At 39.3% G+C, this 21,983-nt stretch overlaps 1 protein-coding gene across 3 annotated transcripts in view; it reads right to left on the reverse strand.

The window, feature by feature from the left end:
* Positions 1-9,173: 9,173 nt before the first annotated feature.
* The window catches only part of LOC310911123 (uncharacterized protein C14orf132), a 39,929-nt gene continuing 27,119 nt past the window's right edge, over positions 9,174-21,983 (reverse strand). For 2 of the 3 annotated variants that reach the window (XM_083864381.1, XM_083864380.1), the window contains exon 2: positions 9,174-17,196. In XM_083864381.1, coding sequence (XP_083720507.1) covers positions 16,972-17,196 — 225 coding nt within the window. In that variant the 3' untranslated portion in view covers positions 9,174-16,971. The remainder of the gene's footprint in view (positions 17,197-21,983) is intronic. The other variant, XR_014590448.1, reaches the window with a different exon arrangement.

Raw genomic sequence — 21,983 nt, forward strand, 5'->3', positions numbered from 1 at the left:
GATCACTGATTATTTTAGATTACACACCAGAAGGGCTGACCATCCCTTTTCTTGGTGTAGTCCAGTGCATCTGCTCCTGCTTGTGAGATATGGTGGTGGCTGTGTGGTTGGGCAGTCCTGCTAGAGGACACTTTTTGAATGACATGCAGTTGTGGTATCCAATTCCTTTGCTTCTTCCTCATCCAGGTTTAGCATGGAGGATAACACCAGGTTATGCAGCAGCTATTTAGTCTGCAAATTTTGTCCCCATACGTAAGGTAGTACCTGGCTGACTGGTACTCTGGCCAAATCTCTTCTTTTGACAAGCAATATATCAAGGAACTAAATAATTGCTTAACAACATTAAATGGCTTTTATTAGCATCAGAATTTGCATTGGCAACAATGAAGAAGCCTCAGTATGCACTAGAATTTTGTAGCCAGATTTTTATCTCTGGGATCAAGTTTTAGGGATCTGTTTGTGTCTAAACTCTGTTCCTAAGAAAATATTTTCATCTCAACTTTCACAGATGAACTTGTTTCTACATGGAAAGGCCTAGAAACTTCTCCAAAATATATGGAGACCTAAGTCACCTTTTGAGCAGTTCCATCCATATAATTAGACACACTCAAAATTCCTTGGGCTGAAGACTTTCCCAGAACAATTATTTCATCCATGCTAACAAAATGTTGTTTTCATTTGGAGAGACTCATTCAACATGGTCAAAGTTTCACTGTTTAAGCATGAGGAACTTCAACAGAGACATTCGAGAAAATTTGGTGACAAAACAAATCAGAGCCTTTTAACAAAATTATAGAATTGTTTAAAAACACACTAAAAAGAAGCACTTAAAATGAAAGTGACAGGTGTTCCCTGTTCTTTGATAGCTGTGATCTCCACCATCACTGTAGAGTGTTCTTCTGGAGCTATTCAGTACATCACCATGCCAGCTTTGAAAAACTGTTTGCCAGCTCTCTTCTTGTTTAAAATGTGATGAAAAGCTTGATCATTTCTTCTTCCCAGGCAGAGTCATGGCCTGGGAAGCAATGTATAAATGGGGATCCAATCTCTGATTCAGATACGAGGAGTAAACAGGACAGCCAGCCAGCCCAAGGCCTCCCAGCACCCAGACTGTTGCCTCCCTGGCAGACCAAACTTCCTCTCAGTCTGCTTTCAGCACAGACTTAAAGAACAATTGTCATTATTGCTCCCCTCCCTCGTATCGCTACACTTTTAAATACTGCATTGCTATTGTCTGATTCTCCAGTTTCCTCCATGCTATTGAATTCTATTTTCTGTTACAAAGTTGGGACAAGACTGAGTGTTTATTTTCAGAAATCCAGTCCCAGAGGAAACAATTCTGGTTTTCCTCTTTTTGGTCATCTGTCTTGCTGATAATTTGTTATGTTGCAGACAAAAGTTATTTTTAGTTAATTCTGAGCTGCAGTGTGTGGCTTTGTTGTCCAGCACTGTTTTGCCTGTTTCATGGTAATTTACCAAGATGTTTCCGCATCATCGTGTTCCTTACAGTAAACATCTCTCTGAAGAAGCTTGTCTCCCATTTCACTTCTCTTACACCTGGGAATAAGCAAAGCATCTCAGATTTCTCATTGAGGATGGAAATTGCCATCTTGCTCATTCTGAAATTATAATTTTTTTATTTCCTTTTTTTTATGTACAACGCATTTAATCACAGAATCATAGAATTGTTTGGGTTTGAAAGGGACATTAAAGAACATTTATTTCTAACCTTTGTGCCATGAGCAGGGGCACCTTCCACTAGATCAGGTTGCTCAAAGCTCCATCCAGCTTGGCCTCGAACTTCCAGAGACTTGGCATCCAAACTTTTTTGAGAAACCCGTGCCAGTGCATCACCATCCTCACAGGAAAGAATTTTTCCTGATATCCAATCTAAACCTACACTCTTTCAGTTTAGAGCCATTACCTCTCACCCCCTATCTCTCCTTGTAAAAAGCCCCTTTTCTGCTTGCTTGTAAGTCCTCTTTAGGGAGTGGAAGGTGCTGTGCAATCTCTCTGGAGCCTTCTCCAGGCTTAAAAACCCCAAATCTCAATCTGTTAGCATAGGAGAGGTGATGGAAATGAAAAGAATGAAGATGAAAAAAACCAACAATCCTGAACCAGTAAATAAAAGGTCCCAAAGCATATTGTCTTCTTACTCTTTTTGAAATACTAGAATTGAGAATTTCAGTTGGAAGGGACTTAAAGGTTTGTTGTGGATGCTGTAGATTTAAGGAAAAGCAAATAAAAAAAAAAACCAAAACATCAAAGGTCTCAAAGTGGCTCTCAACATCTACAATGATTACCATAAGAGCTCCAACACATTAAGATTCTGAGGTTTCCTGAATGGTGACTACCAATCTGTAGAATGAAACCTCACAGATAGAAAGGGACCAAAATTAAAAGCAAGCATCATGTAAGAAAGTGAGAAACCCCCCTCATAAACAGCATCCCCACTTCCAAAAGAAACCCAAAAAAAGCAAAACAAAACAAATCTAGTGTCAACACAGAAGATGCACTGCATATATTTTTAAAAGAAAATTGAAAAAGCAAGAAGAAAGTTTGATCAGAGATACAGTGTTCACTAGGGTACCCTTTCTTTTGACATGAAACACCAGAAAGAGGAAACCTTTCATTGTTATTTCTTGCCCTAGTGAAACAGGATATCACTCATAGAAAAGTGGGAAAGCAGTGTCAAATAGTGGCGACAGGAAACATAATATCAGCAAATTTCTTTTAAGGTGCACTGGTCTTGGGTTGGGTTGTTTTAAAAATATGGAATGACTGAAGGACAATAGGCATCTATTAGCGAGCCAGTCAGCAGTTCTCGTATCCTTATGCAGAGAATTTTCCTCTCATTGCCTTCAGGGATGCACGTTTCCATACCAAAGGAGGAAAAGTACTAGCGGGATGTGAGAAACAGATTCACTCTTTTAATATGTTGATTCAAAAGGGGAAAGCTGAGTCACTATTCTGCAGACAGAAATATTGACAGGTATCATGGCAAAGCAAAAAAGGAGAATTTTCAAGTTCCCCAGGGTTTTGAGCTTGCTCAAGAATGTTAACTTGGGAGACTTCTTTTCCTCTCAGTCATTAGAAATTTTCTTAGAAAATTTCTTAGTCACTTAGAAATTTTCTGGGTGGTATGTGAAATAAAGGGTCTGACTTTGAACTTACTGTTAGTGGCCCTAATCAAGAAGGACCCTGCTGAAGCCAGCATTGCACTGGGTACAATAATTTGAAATGTGTGTGGAGAAGATGAGTAAGATTATCTTTTGGGCATCTGCTGAAAATATTTCTCAATTTGGTCCAATAACTAAATTATGATGCTATTTTGAAGAATGGAAACCAAATTCTCATGTCCTTGCTTTCAGTGATTCTCAGCAAACTACGTAGGAAACCACCGAAAATAACTTTTCTGTGTTTCTAAACTGCACAAGAGAGGAAAGCTTCAAGGCTGTGTTATAGACATTCAACAATATAGCAAAGCAATCCTTAAAAGGATTCCAAAGTCAGAGGACACTTTTGATTATTTTACTTGATCTTGTATATAAATAGACCATGAATTTCCAAACACTGCTGAACCTTTTCCGTAAGTGAGTGACATTTGTTGAGAACAAATAGCTTTCAAAGCAACACTTTGTTGAAAAATGAATCTAGGAGAAGAAATGAACTGTATTTTTGTTTCAATATCTATTTCAAGTTTGTGATTCATCTCTACATAACTAACATGACTGTATTCTATGTGACTTAGGATAAAGCAAGCAATCAGGGGGGTAGCGAGTGCTTTCTGTGAATTCCTCATGTACTGGTGAACAGATGGGATATATATCATGTTGTTTTCATAGCCTATAAAGAAAAAGACTCATCAGTCACTGCAACTGTGATGTGATATAAGAATTAATTCATAGAAGATAATGTACCATTCCAGGAGAGAGTTCTAATGCTGTCTCAAGGCTAAAATATTACATTACACACTATTCGTCACAGATGCAGCAGAAGGGAAATACTTCGGTTATGATTATCTCAAAGCTACTGGTCTCTCAAACAAGATAGGAAAAATATCACTTTGGATTTAGATTGTGCAGTCTTAGAGGGTTTTCATTAGGAATAATTCTTCAATCTCATGTGTCAGCTTTGCAGCTGTCCAGGGGAATCCATGTACTTTTACAGGGTCAAATCATCTTTGAAGAATGGAAGGCATTTGTAGTGTGTGCAGTAACATAAGACAGGAGAGAAAAAATAAGGTAAGTATATATTTCTATAGAATAAAAATAATTCTTATAAATTGTAACGTGTTGAGGTAATTTTATAGGTCAAGGGAAGAAAGGAACATGGATAGCCTCTCATCTGGAAAATTAAGCAACAGAGGCTTAGAGGCTTCTCTTTCTTGGAAGCAGATAAAGAGTTCACTAATAAAGCTAAGTTTCTGAATTCTGTCATCGGTGTTTCCATCTTAAAAAATCACAACCGACAAAAAAGATAAATTGCCCAAAACTTTCAATCTCCTCTGAAAGCTGTCTAACCTGGGAACTCTACAAGTATCTGTGGGTTCTTAAGGTTTGCTTTGGGAAAAGTGTGCAAGGGAAAGCTGTTCTGATGATCCCAAGTGGGCAGCTTGTGAACCAGATGATTTAATCTCTGAGATTCAGTGCATCACTAGAACTAATTAACTATGAAAGACTAAGATATTATAGTCTTCCTTCTTCCTTCTCCCCCCACCAGGAAAGTCCAGCATACATTATAGCTCAGAGCATATACCTGAATGTGGAGAACAGCTCAAACTCCCCTTCTGCACATGGGGAGGCAAACTCATGTTTCTGAGACCAAGGCTGCACTCACTGAGTTGTAGAATACTATTTGCCATACTCCCATTTTAGTCCTTAGGCACTAAATAGACATTTTTTGGACAAGAGAGAAAACACATGTGTTTTAGCAGTTAGGAAACTCAGCTGGGAGTAGACAAGTCTTAAACTATTTCTCCAACTGTGTATTTTAAGAGGTGTAAGACAAAAAATGACCAATATGCAGTTTTTCAGACATAGTTTATTAATGCAGCCACTGTGATAATTTCAAATTTCCTAGAAAATGCTGTGAAGATTTCCAGCTGACAAATCTGATGTTATTTAAAGGTTTTTATATCTTCTCCTAGCCAGTTTTTCTATATTGATAAGTGGAATGGATGCTAACTTTTAAATACCTTCCCTGAGATATAGGGAGGATTGAAATCGGAAGCAGGCAGAGGTGAGACCTATTTGGCATGAAAATATTACTAGTCAAAGTCATGCCCAAGTCACTCTTGCCATTGAAGTGTCAGTCACAGAATTGCTCCTGGACTTGTCAGAGTTGCCCTTCCAGGAGGCTACAAAAAGTACAGTCTCTCCTTCAAGGGGACAGTCAGAATAAAGCCTCCAGGTAAAATTTGCCTTTCTGTGCTCAGAAACTGTCTGGGGTTTTATGGTGGTTTTGTGTTTAGGTTTTTTTCCTGTTTGTATTTCTTTTGTTTTGTATTTTGAGTTGGTTTGTTTGTTTCGTTATTAAATCTTTCTATTGCGCAATTATTTTGTCTCTGGGATGTGCAAGGAATAGGCAATTGACACCTGCAGTGCAGGAAAAAAAACTCCTGATGTTTACATTTTTAATTTCCAGTTGTGGAATGGCCCTGCATTCTAGTTTTGATTATCTGATGTGATAGCATTTTCCATGGCTTGTATTATACCATAGAGGAAATAGTCAAGTGGTTTGAGAGACATTATCCTCATTTCTATGCCAAATTTGCTCTATTGTTTTTGTTTTGATGGGGTTTTTTGGTGCTGCTTTATTTTAATATAAAACATCGCTTCACCACTTGATTTAACAGATATTCCTTTCCCGTGGTCTTTTCCTGTTAAAATGGATGTGTTACAATGGAAATCTCTTACCCTGCAGGTTTGAAGGAGGCTCTTCCTATTCCCTGGAGTGAGTCATAGGGTTTATCTGACCAGAGAAGATGGTGTAACCTACAACCAAGTTCCCAGGTCAGCTGTGTGAGGCTGCCCAGTGCCTGCCCTGGTGAGCCCTTGCACAGCCCCAGACAGGAGCTGGCACAGAGCCCTCATTCCCAGCCCCACGCTGCACACAAACCCAGGGAAGCACAGCAGCTCCTGTCAGAGCAGCCCTGCTGGGGTTTTGTGAGCATTGGTGACAATTTCCTGTGCTGAGCAGATAATCAGTCAGTTTAGAAGCAGAACTTTTTAGATCCCCAAGTAATTTGTTCATGGTGCATCAGGTTTCTGAGGCAGCTCTTCCCCACTTAGCAAGAATTAATGCACAGGAAGTACAGAAGCACTGAAGGAAGTAGAGGACTGCTGTCAAGCTATAAAGCATGGATGGTTCTCATCTAACTCAAATCAGCCTCACTGCAGAAAATATTCTTAACTGGGCACTTGAACACACATCAAAACACATCTCATGAGCTGATTTTGTTATAGAACAGAAAACAGATTATAAAAAAAAATTGACATAGTATGCTGTTCACATACTGATGAATTTAATAGTTGCTTCAGTGGACAGATTATATTGAAAATTTTAGCATGTGAATATCCAAAGCTGTTTGCAGTTATGCTGTCCCATTGTACTGCACTAAAAATGCTTTGATTCTTGGCATATCAGAGGTCTCAACATCTTATAGATAAAATCAAAGCTAAACATAACTATTCTGAAATAGGACAAAACATTGTTAAATTTTATGTTTGTTTATCTTGCTTTTTCACATTTAGAATGTATTTTTCCCAAAATTGCCTGAAGAACAGAAATTCTAGATTGTGATTGGAAGATGGAAAAATCAAGGTTTCATCTAGAGTATCCTACAATCAGAAGCAAGGCAACTGGGACAACAACTTTAAGTCCTACATATCCTTGAACTACAAAAGAAATAGGAAGGTAAGGAAAATTCTTACAAGGTCAAAGTTTGAGTTTGATTTTACAAAAGTCCAGTCAAGATGTACTTCAAAAGATATGACCTACCTGAAACAAAATCAAGTCAGTAAATAGCAAACAGAAATAATTAGGGAAGTTTTCACAGAGGATAGAAATACATTTGGCTAAGAGCAGCTGATGTGGTCACAAAAATTATTTTAAAAACCACAGAAGCATGAGACTTTCAAAGGAATTAATGGCTGTTTAGATTTACCAGAAGGTGAAAGAAATAAGTACTTTTTAAGTATTTTGTTTCCATCAGCTGCTGTTGCAGAGGACTTTGAGGTATATTTACTCAAAGTCTTTTCAAGTAATAAATATTGATAAAGATCAAGAGTTGGGGTATTAGCAAAAGGTAAGAAATGAAAAAGTAGAGAGGTTAAAAAAAATTTAAAGCACCAGTGCTTAGAAGAAGAGCTGAGCTGCTAAAAAAATAAAATTCTCTGTTTAAAATTGTTTGCTACACTGAAGGCCCTGGCAATCATAAATCACTTTACATATCTTTTAAGGAGTCACTAGGGAAATGCAGAGAGCAGTAAACCTTTTTTTCTGTACCCAACTAACATCTGTAAGCATAGAATCTTTGTAATTCAAAACAGAAATGACAAAAAAAATCTTAAAAGGAGTGTCTTTCTTGCCTCTAATTGGCAAAGATTGTCTGGATATGTAAAGGAAATATCGGAATTAGTTGATCTCATGTATTCAGGATGATAAGGTCTGTCTTTACAAAACATAATACAAATTTTGTGGGTGATTTGCTTAGCTCATAATTACAGCTCATAATAACACCTTTGCAAGCAATAGGCAAGCTCCTGTTTAAGTCCAATGTTTCTGTTAAGACAGGAGGCAGTGAAATAGATAGCAGGTGGAAAAACTTAATCTACATCCATGTAAGATGTGTGCCTGCTGCAGTTAAAGCAGTGAAGTCCTTTGGTCATATTTGAATTAATTCTTTTTATCCTAAAGAAAATTGTAACGTTGCATTAGATCAGGCGAAATATGTCAGTTGAAATGCTATAGTGGACAGGCTCTCTTGGGATAAAGGCTGATGTTCTTTGCTAGTCTCACTACACAGCAATTTACATTAGCAGACAGCTTGTTTATGTTGATAATGCTGTGCAAAAAAAGAGCACTGACAATTTCAATTGGCTTTATTAGTCTGAACACACATAGCTAAAATTTTAAATGACTGTTGAACAGAACATTCTCTTCAGATTCTAGGGTATACTCATTTCTTAATATTGTGCAGAATTTAGAAATGAACAGAAATCTGTATGTTATCTGTATGATTCCATGGTTGCAATGGAAAAGTGAATTATAATTAGATATTGCTGTAGTGTAGCAATTGCACTGCCTTACATTCTGATGGGTAAATTCTAGAATATGTAATGTTGCTAGATTGATAAAGACTGGGACTAGATAAAACATGCCTTTTATTTTTATATTTTTAGATGAATTTTTGTTAGACTTGCTATCAGGATTGGTTCGTGCATCTTCATGATGTTCCAAGTCTGCTACATTCAAAGGTAAGTCATTTTTTTTTATTTCCAGTTGTGCTTTAAGAGGTCGCTTAGCATGTCCTTATTCTTTCAGCAGATCTAAACTCATCTTATTGAATCCCTTTAGGAGAATTGTAAGGAAAGGCCCATAATAATCTATATGCTGTATTGCATTAGCAAAGCTGAATGTTTTCCTTTCTTCCTATTGCCACTATCTGCCTTGGAGAAGCTTGCTAGACATCCTCCAGCAAGGTCTGATGCCCCCTTTAATTCCCCAGAAACGTCTGGTCAGGATTTTGGGGCCACAGACACAAAGGCACCTGCACAACTCTGTGAGTCAGGATGGCAAAGATCAGCTAAGGAGAGAACTGGCAGAGAGCAGCGACACCAGGGCTCATGGTGTGAGGGCTTCTGAGCTAATGTTTGAAGAAAACAAGACTGTTTTTTGGGGTCCCAGATGTGTTGAGGCACTTCTTGGATTCTGAGACTGGTAAATGCATTTCTGTAGAAATAGCCACTGTGTTCTTTTCATGCCATATATTTGAGATGGTTTCCCAAGGCTACCAAATCATGCAGATTTGTAAATTGCAAGAAATTACCTCTAGTGTCAGAGTATCACTGAAGGTAATAATTAAATAACTGCAATTCCAAACTTCTAACTACTCTCAAGTAAACTGAGAACAAAATGAAAAATCACACACCATTCTCAATTTGAAGAACTTTATCCAAAACCACAATTTCCATCTGATATTAACAAAACTTGTCATTTTCACCATAGTAAAGGAATGAATCAGTACTAAGTACACACATAGTGAAAGCAGTAACTGGAACAGAACATAACAGGAGCTTAAAAGAACACATTTCTCTTAACTAAACCTGCTAATTACAGTAAACTTGGAGAAAGCAGAGGGCATTTTAAAAGTTGTTTATGTCTTTACAGATAGAGCTCCACAACCCAAGAACAATGATTACAACAGTAAATTTTTTTCTAGAAACCAACCCATGTATTACAAAAACAATACAGAGAATCCCTGCAACCTGATAGTGTACAAAACAGGGTAGCAGAGAGAAAGCACAAGAGAATTAAACTGTCCAGGATTATTAAGAAAAGTTAACAGTGCATACTAAAGGGCTCCTGTAAAGCTGCTTTACGTGAACTGAAGAATATAATTTCCATATGACTGTGACTTTGTGTGAAGCACAGACGCTTTCAGAAGTGTCATTATTTAGCTTTTTTTGGGGAAAGAAGCCCCAAATAATTAGGCAGTATTTGAGATAACTGAAAAACAAACCTAATAGGCTACCTCACAAAGCTAACTACCAGATTTATTTACATAAGCCTCACATTTCACTGAGACTTTGTACTCCACTCCTTCTAAACTTCTGAACTTCAGAACTGGAAGAGGACTTAGTTAGAGAAAGAACAAATATTTCTCAGATTAGGTACTCATACTAGGAAAAAATAGTGCAACTGTTTGCTACATTATATACCCTTCCAGTACATCTATCAAAATATTCAGACTCGGTTTTATTACCTTCCCATTTAAAAAAATACAGCATTCTGCTTTCTTTCTTGCTTTTGATTAGGAAATTACAGACATCTTTACATTTAAAATAAAAACCCAGCAAAACCCACAGCTAGTCCTGCAAACTGTTCCAGTGATGCAGATATTAGAAGTAGAGAAGAAGTGTTATTAATGCAGTTGACTCCAGGTGGAGGCAAAGGTCCCTCTGGATAGAGCAGCGTGCAGGTTCAGGAACTTCGATCATCCTTATGCAGGCAGCAACTGAGATGGGTTTGAGGCCTAGACCTGAAACAGTTCCATCTTATTTGTTCATTAGTGAGAGTGAACTCCTCAGGAAATGCGGTATCACTGTAATGGCTGCAGCTCAGGAAGCTCCCAGAACACAAGGCTGCATAGCTCCCTCAGTTCTGGCAAAAGAATGCACTTTATTTTGAGTACAATGAGATTTCTAAATGCTCAATCTGGCTGTAGCAGCTTGGCTGTGCATCTGAGAACTGCAGGTGTGACTACATTTGAAATGCATTAGCACATTGTGCTTGTTTTTCTGTACCGAATAGGCTGATCTTTAATGGCCCTGAGCCCACAGTAAATCACATGCAGCTTTTCTATTCTCCTTAGGGCCCACTCCCACTGCCCTCACCTTACCCCAAGAGCATTACCACTGATTCTGATCTGCTAAAAAACAAAGAACTTTGGGTTGGGAAAAGCTCAGTAAACGCTGCCTGCAGAACAGTGCAGTGTATTTATAAAGTGTGAATTTTTGAAAGGTAACTTTGGATGGATATGGCAACACAGTTACCAAGCTTGATGGCCACATCTTGCTCTTCTGCTTAGGTGAAACACTTTGTGGTTTGCTAAGGCAGATAATGATTAAAATTTTCTCCCAAGAAGAGGCCTTGTGTCACTGTTCTTTGTGCAATGTCTTTACTGATCACTAACCTTACTCTCAGAGGTCAGTCAAGGAGCTGGCTAAAAAGGGCTGAAGAACACTGCTGGCTTCCAAATGCTCACATGCTCTGATACCAAGGAATGGAAAAAATACAGCAAAGACAAGGGGAGAAATAAAATGAAGGCACAGAGACAGTGTGATGGTCACAATGAGTTTAAAGAGATGGATATGACTTCCTATCAGGGTAATACGAGGAGGAATGAGGAATGATACAGCCTAAAGGACTGGGCAGTGACTTTGGAGACATTCTGTGATTCTCTTGCTTGTTTCTGTTCTCAGCATCTTTAAAGTCTGGCTAATAGTACGATCTCCTTTGAGACTTACTGGCAAAAAACAGAAGATTAAAATGAGACAATGCTACAGTACAGATGATATTTGATATTCCATGTGTAAGAAAATAGGGTGGTTTTTGCTTTTGCAAGAAGACTAAGCAGAGCTTTGGGAGGTAAATCTTACATATATTCTACCAACACAGGAACCTTTTAGAGTATTTTCTACAACTGAAAATAGTAGCCTGGGAAAGATAGAATGGGTGGCACAATTCTCCCAAAAATTCCCAAAGAGAAGGAGACTACTTGTGCTCACATAAAAGGGCACTTGCTTTGCTACCAACAGCTCAAGTTTGCCTATGTCACGCAGGAAAAACTGCCTTCAGAGACATGTCCTTGAATGTGCTATGTTTGTGTTATCAGGGTTTTCTTTTCCAGTTCCTGGCTGTGTTGCTGTAATTTCCAAACCAGCAAAAGTAGATCTGGCCATTTTGTTTCAGTGTAAGTGCTCTGGGACAGGCCAGAACGAGACAAAATTGTCATGGATTTTGTTATGCAAAGGCAAATATTTCCCTGCAAATATTTATGTAGGTAATTGGACACTTTCTTCCTTTATCCCTGAAGGACCACAAACTAAAATGGGACATGGCTGGTCCATCGCTGTTAGGAGTTCCCTACATGTCCAGAGAAGAGCATAGTGGTGACATCGTTTTCCCTATTTTGAGCTAAAAAGATGAGGTAAAAGGCAAAGAAACAGTGTCAGATTAAGGGCAGTAGGAGACTTTAAGCCTCAGGATGCCTTGACTGCTTTAGGACATTCCCAGACAAGGGGTGAAGGGCTAAATGGATGTTAAACCACCCTATTTTGACCTTATGGTGACCGAACAATGTACCAGTAACAATACAGCCAACAGAACACTGATCTCTGGCTCTTCTTCCGTGAATGGAACAAATGTGCACGTTTCCCTGAGGATTAGCAGGCTGTGAGGTGAGGAGGGACGTGCTGTACCTGGTGGTTTAGCTCACCCTCAGCTCTGGCTGTGTGTCCAGGAAGGCAGTAGGGCTCAGAGGGACAGAGCAGCAGTTAATGAACCACTCAGCTCTGCCTGTCAGAATCCTCATGGCTGACATTATCACCAGGGACCTCACTGCCCTTTCCTTCCTGAGCATTAACCACATGAAATCCAATTCTCCAGAGCTCCAAATGTTCCAAAAGCACAGACACAGTTTGATCTGGGATTTTGATCTTTAGTCTATTTACCTCAAATGGAGACCACCCTTCAAAAGAGCAATTTCCCAGATTCTACTCTATGATTAGCCACAGGTAACTCAGTCAAATTATCCTGGATAAATGGACAGTGCTACATGAAATTAATAACTCTCAGCAGTCTGAAGAGAAATGTGAAGAGGATATTAACAACTGGATTTGCTTAAGAATAGTAAAATGAAAGCTTTTAATAATAGACAAAATACATATCAACTCATAGACTAGAGGCTCCTGTTTTCCTGTTTTTCCCAGACACAAGGCTGTATTTTTTCTTTTATGCTCAAACGGGTGTACAGGTTAAGACAATAATGGCTGGATACTTCTATTCACTCTTGATTTGGGGCCAATTATTACAGTCTGCTCAGCAGTTGGGTGCGATGCTGACTGCCCTCACGTCCTATTGCAAGTGAGGATTTTGGAGCAGGGATCTCAATTACTTCTGAGATACCTATGACCTCATCTGCCCACTGCAAAAGCTAAATATGTTATTTGTAGCAGATGAATCTCTCTGCTACTATTGTTGCATCAATTTCAAAATTGGTTTTTCAGTTTTGCAAGTCTGTTGACACAGAAATACAGGGTGTTAATGCTGTGGGCAAGCAGAGACTCCTACTTGCAGATAAAAATACAACAGGAATAGCTGTGTGGGTTTGCCCATTCAGATCTCCTTTCTAATATGCCATTGCACCCACCTGAATAACTGTTCAGCCTTCAGTCTCTTTGAAGTGGTGGCTGCACAGCTGCTGTGTTGAGCTGCTGGCTGCTTTGACATAAAAAAATTCTTTAGAGGGAGCTTGATTATTTATTATGTTGCCACAGATCCTTAGAGGCCATGGCTAAAAGAGAATCATCAGGGCACCTCAGTTTGTCTTCCCTGGCTCACTGATAACTTTGCAGGGCAAAGTTGCTTCTTGTGTTTGTATGATGAGGTTGCACAACAGAGCTGGAGGTAAAACACCTCTAGAGGGCAGAGCATATAGAAAGTGGTTTGCTTTGTCTACCACAAAATGAACTGCAGCCAGGATTTTCTAACTGCTATTCTGTGCCAGACACTTTTAATTGAAGCACTGATCAAGTGGAATCCTTTGCTCAGGCTGATACACAAAGTAATCAGCAAAGCACAGAACCCTCTTCTTTTAAAGAAAGTCTTCAGAAAACAGTTCTGGGGAATGTGTTTGTGCTTTCTCATCACTCCTCAGTGAGTGATATCAATTATCCAATTATCCAGCTGCCTGTCTCCAAGGAAAGGAGAAGCTACAGTGCTCCAAGTCAAGCTGTGTTGACAGTTCAAGAGGCAACATATTTCACAGGCCCATACTTGTGAAACATCCACCATTCAGCCACTGTTCCATTCCTCTCTGTAGCTTCTCTGAACTTAATGATGAATTAGTCCCCCTTTTCAATGGTTTAATTTAAACCTTCACTAAGCTCCCAGAAACACAAGTGGTTGTAGTGGACAAAGCCAGAACACAATATCCAGAAATATAGTGTGCAGATTGTCACTATCAAAGTAGATCAGAGCTGGAACCAGCTCTGGCCACTGCAGTTCAGGGATCTTCAATACACTAGACAATATTCCACACAGACCCTCACAGGCAGTATCCTTGTACCTGCATCCTAAACCTAACTTCTTCTCTCGACTGAGAATCTGTACAGTTAGTGTGCAGTTTAACTATGAGGCAGGAAATGTCTTCACTTGCTGCTTGCACCCAGCTTGCCATGTCACCCTGTCAAGCCAATTACTTAAATTAAAGTTTTGTCTGGCTCTTCTTGACAACAAAGCCTCTAACGATGAAAATATGTATGATGATGATCTGGATGCAGGAGGTGGAACTCATTGTTTTCCATTGCTCCTGCTATTACTATCAGTTTCACATGAAAGTAGGACATTTTCTTTGGGAAAAGCAACACAAAAGTGTCACTTGGTTTCATTAGCAGAATAGTGGTCCTTTACTGTTCCCACTCTAATGCTTTTCTTCATGGTTGAAGAGTTTAGTCCAGTGCTCTGGGAGAGAGATGCAGGCATTGCTAATTGAACTAAGATTAATATTCTAGGAAATTTAAGCAAAACAGTCCACTGGCAAATTCATTAGGCAGCAGAATAATCCCACTGGGCAAGTACCATCGTGTCAAACTGGTTTTAGTCATGGTGGAAATGTTTTGCTCTTTATGCAAAAATGCTTGCAGGATCTGGCCTAACTAGACAGCCTGCAGGAACATTGAAGAAAAGTCCATGAGTAACTGATACAATTACAAAGGCAACAGAATACCAGAAAATGGTTGGGGACAGTACATTACATTAAGCAGTATTTTCACGGATCCTACATGTTTACACACCAGACCTTGTCTTGCTCAATTCCTCATTGGAAACTTCTCTGCAGCTTTCCAGCAGCTTCCTCTTTCTGCTCAGCAAGAATAAGGAGGGGTGCAAAAACAAACAAACACCATTTATGCAGCTCCCCTGCTTTTCATTGTCCTGTGGCTATGAAGGAATTAACAGCTATTTTAGGAAATTAAAATCATAATTTTTCTATCATTCTTAAGACTACAGTTATCTTATTGGACATAATTTGCTTTCCCTCTGATCTTCCAGAACTGGGCTTCTCAAACTTTTTTTCCCAGTATAGGTCTTCTCTGTCCTCAACCATCTTCACAAAATCCTGCCTCCAAACACGGAAATAACAACACACACAAAAGCTCATAATTGTTTTTCTCAGCCTCAAAATAACCTAATTTATTTTCTTCCCACTGCTAGCTCTGTTTGCATCTTTCCTAGCTTTAAAGGACAGTTCATAGAGAGAGAAAAAATATACACAGTGACTGCTGAGTAGTTATAAATACCGATTTGGGGCATGCTGCTTTAATTCAAGTAACTGTCCACCAGCCCTGCAGGAAAATGGGTTTAAAGAGAAAAGACAAAAATCCAAACATCTCTATACATTCAGCAGCTCTTAGCCCAGCCTCAAGCTCAGTGGCAGGCAAGTGTCAAAAATAGTCTCTGTGCCTGCAGACAAGGCTTTCTGGAATTAGGGTAGTAGCTATATGAGACAGAAAACCTAGACAGTACATGCAGACACAGAAGAAGAATTTGTCTGCTGCTCTCAAAGTGCATACATTTTATGTATTTTTGCTTAATTTTTATGGGGATGAAGGAAGATTTCCAACAGTGGTGATTTTTTTTTTCTTTTCTCAAGATTTCACAATCTCTCAAGCAAGGAAGGGCTACAGCTTGTCTTGAAAAGATACAGCTCTTGAAAATGAGCTGCTCATGGAAAAAATGCAGTAAAAATGTTGCCTCCCAGTGGAACAAATCAAAAGGATAATCACAGCCATTACCTAAAGCCAGCTATAAAAAAAAAATCACTTCCAAGATCCAGAACCAAGATTCCAGAACCAAGAGATACATTAATACTGAGATATAAGCACTTGCCCATCTGACACTTATTACTCTTCTCATGTTGTTTTAACCCCAGGACATACCTGATTCTTGAATTCACTCCCACAAAAGTACAGAAGTGCTCAACCTTTCTTTTAATTTTATGTTTCTTACAGACATATTCACTATTAATTAGGCTTCACAATTTTCCCATCATTCTTTCAGTACATTAGTACCCTTATGAAAATACACAGCTGATGTAAGAAATCTGGATTGCAGTACAATGAGATGAAAAGTGTGGTATTAGGTTTTTGTTTCCTGGAAGTGACACATATACAAACCACTGCAATCCCATACCTCTAGACAAAAATGGGAACTTGCACTGCTACTCTGTTCATCATTTGCTCCCCTGAAAATCAGAGGCTCTGCAGAGCAGCAGTAGCTGTACCTCCTCCCAAACAGCAGGCAGATTCAGCATCACTTTATTGATTACCAGCTCCAGCTACTGATACTGGAAGGCAAGTAATAGACAGCCTGCATCTGCCTATCATGGCTGTGAGACTCATGATTCTGAATACACCCCAGGAGTCTACAGTCATGTTGAAGACTCACATGTGATGAACTTGGACTTCACCAGAACCGAGCCAATGCCAACCACTTGGTCCATCTAGGAAATCAAGATGTCCAGAAAACATGACCTGGAACAATTCCATATAACATTATTCTACAGTAAAAAATGCACAAAAAAACTCAACAAAAACAACTGCAGAAGAGCTGCTAGAAAAATCTACAATAGAAAATATACACTTTCTATATAAATATCTCTCTGTATTTACTATACCCAAGTTGATCTCTCTTTTATTACATTTCTATACAAAACTGGCATTGGCCCTATTCTCAAATAAAGCTCTCACCTCCATACAATTTGCACCCAAACTTTCTGCCATCAAGACTTAAGATGATTAACTTGCATTTCATTTCCATGACTGTGGCAGCGCTTAATCAACCAAGTCTCTTCTTATATGTATTTATATAGATATACATGTATATATACACACATACATACATACATACACATGACAAATACTGTTGAAGATTTCCTTTCTTCCAGTGTTTGTAGTGACAGTCATCCTAGAAGGTGAAGGCATACACCACTCCCACAACCACAATATTTCCAATTGTTGCTATTATTGCAATCCATAACAATATGGCATCATTTGAAGAACGGGATGTCTCTTCTGGTGGATTCTGCATGGAAGAAGCTGCATGGACGTTGGCTGAGGAGTTAAACAGGGAGTACTCTGTACTAAAGTCCTCGTTGGGTGAGTCCATAAAGGCTCCTCCCATAACAGGAAGCTGTGAAGAAAAAACATGGCACAATCAGACTGAAAGCTAATATCTGCTTTTGCATTTTCTCAAAGTCATTATTGAAGACTAACCATTAGCTAACTTGCAAAATTACTGAGCTTTCACATACGTGGTGCTAACCTGTCAGGAATATCACAGACAATAATATTTCTCCCATTTCTGTTGGAATCCATATTATTGAAGAAAAGCTACATGTAATACACACAATATACGGAAGAGCCAGCACAAATTGGATTTTGAAAGGCTCCATTGCAATCCAGTAAATGGTAGATTTCTAAAAGTTTTCCCACACCAGATGTCTCCTACTGGGAAGGACAAAGTTTCTTTGGTGCTCTTAATGGATTTCTCAGCAGTACCAGAAAATGTTCTGGTTAAGATAACAGTTACTTGATGCACTATGCAAAAGATAAAGGAAGAAGAAACTGTTTAACCTTGTCCTTTTACATGTTCCAGTTGTCTTCCCAACTTCATTCTGGATCACAACACATATTCTTCAGGGTTCAATAACTATTTTACCTCTGCATAATGGTATAAAATTACATCCTTCTGCAAATGAATGGATTCTTCATTCAGACAAGAGAAGGATACCTACTGCAGTACAAAGACCATTTACTACTGAAAAAAGTTTATACAAAAGCTTTTTGCTTACATCCTTGTCCCTTGGATGTTTGGGAATGAAGAGGTGTAAGAGTCTCCCCTGACTCACTGAGTGCAGGCTCCTAATCTCATGTAAGTAAAGGACATTGTTTCAGAAAAAGCTGCAGAACATCTACTTCACATATCTATAAATGCTCAGGACACATGTTTCTGAATATCCTGTAAAAAACACTAACAGTGTGTATATGATAAAACCCCAAGTCTTTCCAATACTCTACCAAATTCTGTGAGGATTGTAGTAGGTAGGTAGATCAAACCCATGGATTTATTGGATTAAAAAAAACCCAGAGACATATGTCTAAATCTCTCTGCCAAAATTCCATCATGGCATCGATGATTGGTTTGATCTCAAGCAATGAGTAAAACCTAGACATCAGTGCACCTTACCTACATTCCCCTTTCAGATCTGGTAGGAGTCCAGGGCTTCAGGGAAAGCTGAAAAAAAGTCTGGGAATATTGTCCTTAAGAAACACCCACATTGCAACACCAGCCAACCTTTCCTTTCTCACAGTGCTTTCCACACAGCTGCTGTCATCCTCCAACCTTTAAATACTGTCTCCTGTTTTACACTCTCTTAGTAAGTGCCTTTGAGGTTTTGGTATTATTTTTCACCTTTCTCAGTAGGGCTCTCTTCTACTCTAACTTCAACACTATTGCCAAAGTCACCACAGCCTATGAATAACAGAGGAACAAGCCATGCCTTCATTGACCCGTATCACAGAAGGCTCCTATACCTTCAGCCCTAAACTGCCCTGTCAAATACTCACCAAGCTGAAAAATCACCTCTTTCAGCACCCTGTCCTTCATCTCCTGATCACATTTTGATTCTCTCAGTAACCTCCCCCTTTGGAACCAAACTACACCCATTCTGGCTGTGTGCAGCTGTGCTGTAGAGGCTGCTGAAATGCACAGCATGTGAGGATAAACCATCTCTTCCTCTCTACACTGGCTGTAATCTACAGACTACACCAAAGACTTGGAGAAGTCTGAGAATGAAGTCATTATTTTTACCTGCCATGTGTAACGTTTTACAGAGATAAAAGACAGCCTCTTTTTCAAAGCTGACTGCTGAACAAATTTCATCTGTACTAGAAAATATCATGTCACATTCAAAATTAAACAGAGAATGATGAAAGACCACAGTGGATATGTCATGCTACCTAATCCACATTAAATAAAATTATCTTTGATATCAAATATGATTAGACAAAAGCAGTTTACAAGAAACCAAGCAGGAAATTGCAAAAGTAAAGTTTGATGTGTTCTCCCTGCATCAAAGATTTTTGCTGGCAGTTTCAACACAGTGTGGTTTAAAAGAGAGCAAAAGCTTCCATTTCAAAAGCCCAGCTTGATGTTTTGAATCCAATTCCATTGGCCTTTTTTTATAGCTTGGGATTTGATAAGGAAAGCATTTCTCAGTTTAATCAAAATTTCTTTTTATGTAGAGATTGCCATAAAAGGCAGTTCTGACTTCAAACAGTAGTATATTTATGCAGCAATGATGCCACGTAACAGCTACAGAGACTCTAATTAAAGATCTCTGCAGCAAATGACAGGAATACATTTACCATACCAGCAGCAAAATCCTCAACCACAGGTGCTTGCTTCCTTAGCAAATCATTTTAAGGCTATCAGCATTTAGGGTAGTCAGTTCTGCAAAATCTTTCAACTGAACAGGGCTTCAGGGAAAGCTGAAAAAGGTGTGGGAATATTGTCCTTAAAAACACCCTACCTACACTTGGGATGAACAATCATCCCAGGTATAGAGGTACACACAGAAGTGCATGTGCCCAATACAGTGGGGAGTCATAAGCACTGTTCTGGTAATTAAAACCTTCGTTTTGGGCCCCACATTCTGTGCTCTTGAGTTATTTGAAATGACAAGCTTCCACCCTGTTAGTTCCCCTGGTGCAGTCACAAAGGCAGGGAGCATCCATGTAGCAGCACAGCTACGCAGCACACTGTAAATGATGTCAAATCTGAATCTCCTTGTACTGTCTAAGGCTCAAACAAGCTGTCTGCACCATCTGAGGGGAGCACATGGTGAAACAGCTCATCTGAATCTCTGAAAGGCTTGAGGTGACCTGGCGTAAACCACTGACATTCAGCACCTGGCACAGGCTCTTTCTGTACAACTGCCTTCCAGTTTTTCTGTTTGTAGGTTAGTAGCACTTCACCACAGATCTGGAAATAAACCTTCCTGCCAATTTCTCATTTGCAAAAATTATCCCTTGCTAAATGTGCATTCTCCCTTCTCACTGCTACAGCAGCCTCACATAAGAGCATGAGGAGCGGCCATATGGTGTCCAACAGAAAGTCCATCTCCCTTGTGTCAGCTCCAACAGTGGCCATAAATAGATGCTTCAGAGAGCAACAGCACAACAGGAGAAACGTGTCTGATACTACCCCTTGATAACTCACAGCCTCAGACTGTTTTTAGCTTAGGAAGTTCATAAGCCAGACACTATTGCTATGGATTTAATAACTTGCAAAGAATTTTGCTACCATGAACTTGTCCAGACTCTATCTGAGCTCATCTGAAGCTGAGCATCCTTCTCAATCTGGCCTCTTGGTGCCACTTAACAGTCAGGGTTGTCCAGGAATTAGTCATGTAAATCATCCCTGGGAGATATGCTATCTCTCCATGGGAGAGAGGGGTGATTAGTATCAATGGCAATCTATCTTTTTGGTAGATTAAATTCAGTGAAATGAATCTCATCCTCAGTCTTGATGTCTTCATTCTCCCATAAGGTACAGTATCTTCCCTCTGCAGTCTTATTTGAGATTTTACAGGCCTGACACTAATGGAAGCTGTGAAATGCTTGTGATTAACAGTAGGCTGAGGACAGAAACCTGCAATGCTCTCTGTGACTGCTCTATTTTTCTGCCTGTGCCTCCTACAAAGCAAATATATGCCAATTTACATCATCCAAAACCTTCACCCATGTCACTGCCATGACAGTGACCTGCAGTCTGTTTTAGCCTCAGAGAGTAATATTTATAGTTCATGCAAGGCTGCCACCCTCCCCAGGCACACTGGACAAGGAGGCCAGGGCAAAGGGTTAACTGGGAAACATGACAGTGAGAGACATGACAGGAGCAGATGGTGAGGGGTAATGCTGTAGCACAATGTTTGGAAATAAAACTCCTTTCCTAGTGATTGTGTCGACATTGTTAAGTAGCACTAATAGTACATCGCTTGCTAAGTGGCTTCTAGGACTGGCAAAGAAAGAATTGAAATCATTAAATAGCAACAGGCAGAAAACCAAACAGCAAAATGTCAAGTAGTAATGAGAACACCCACTGCGCCCAATACCTCCCACTGGCATGCTTTGGGGTCATGAGGAGAGCAGGCTCTCAAACAGTTCTGAGATACACTTTCTAGTTAGCAGAAAAATTCTATTTTATAACCAGAGTGATTCATAGGAATGAAAAACAGCATGTCAGGTACCAGTCACTGATACTATAGGTATGATAGCATTCTTAAGTAACATCATATAAAATCCATCCCTTAGCAATAACATTGTTCCATTTCTTTGAGAATCAGGTGTCTGACATTTTTTCATAGTCAGCTAGAGAATTGTGACACTTGGCTGCTGCTACCTTATTGGGAACCCAGGTTTGGCATAGATATTTGAAATCATAGCTCAATCTTCTAGTGAGAAACTAAGAAACCCCAGCAGCAGGTTGATCTCTGCTGTATCTTTGCCCTAGTCTCACCAAGCATCACTCTAGGAATGGGATACTAAGAGGTGAAATGTCAGCACAGTACAGGTGTTTTGTAAAATCCATGTTGCTACTTCAGAATGTCTAACTTTCCAGTGTTTCTTTTCTGTTCAATTTTAGATATCATATTTTCACAAGACAGTATGATTTGAATGCATAAAGTGAAATTGTTATTTCTTTCTGCCCTGGTAGCACGTGATCACCGCAGTGCATATTTGCATCTGAAAACATTCTACCTGCAGTCATAAATTAATCTAACACAGTTGCCATAAGGCAGTAGCAATATATGGGTTCACAAATTCATCATAACATCTTAATTCTTAAGCTCTTTTTAAATAAATGTTTTTTACTAGGCATACCCCACATGACCAATATTCTCCCTCACAGTAATT

The sequence above is a fragment of the Zosterops lateralis genome (assembly GCF_965231275.1).
Source record: "Zosterops lateralis genome assembly, chromosome: 6".
NCBI classification, from domain to species: Eukaryota; Metazoa; Chordata; class Aves; order Passeriformes; family Zosteropidae; genus Zosterops; species Zosterops lateralis.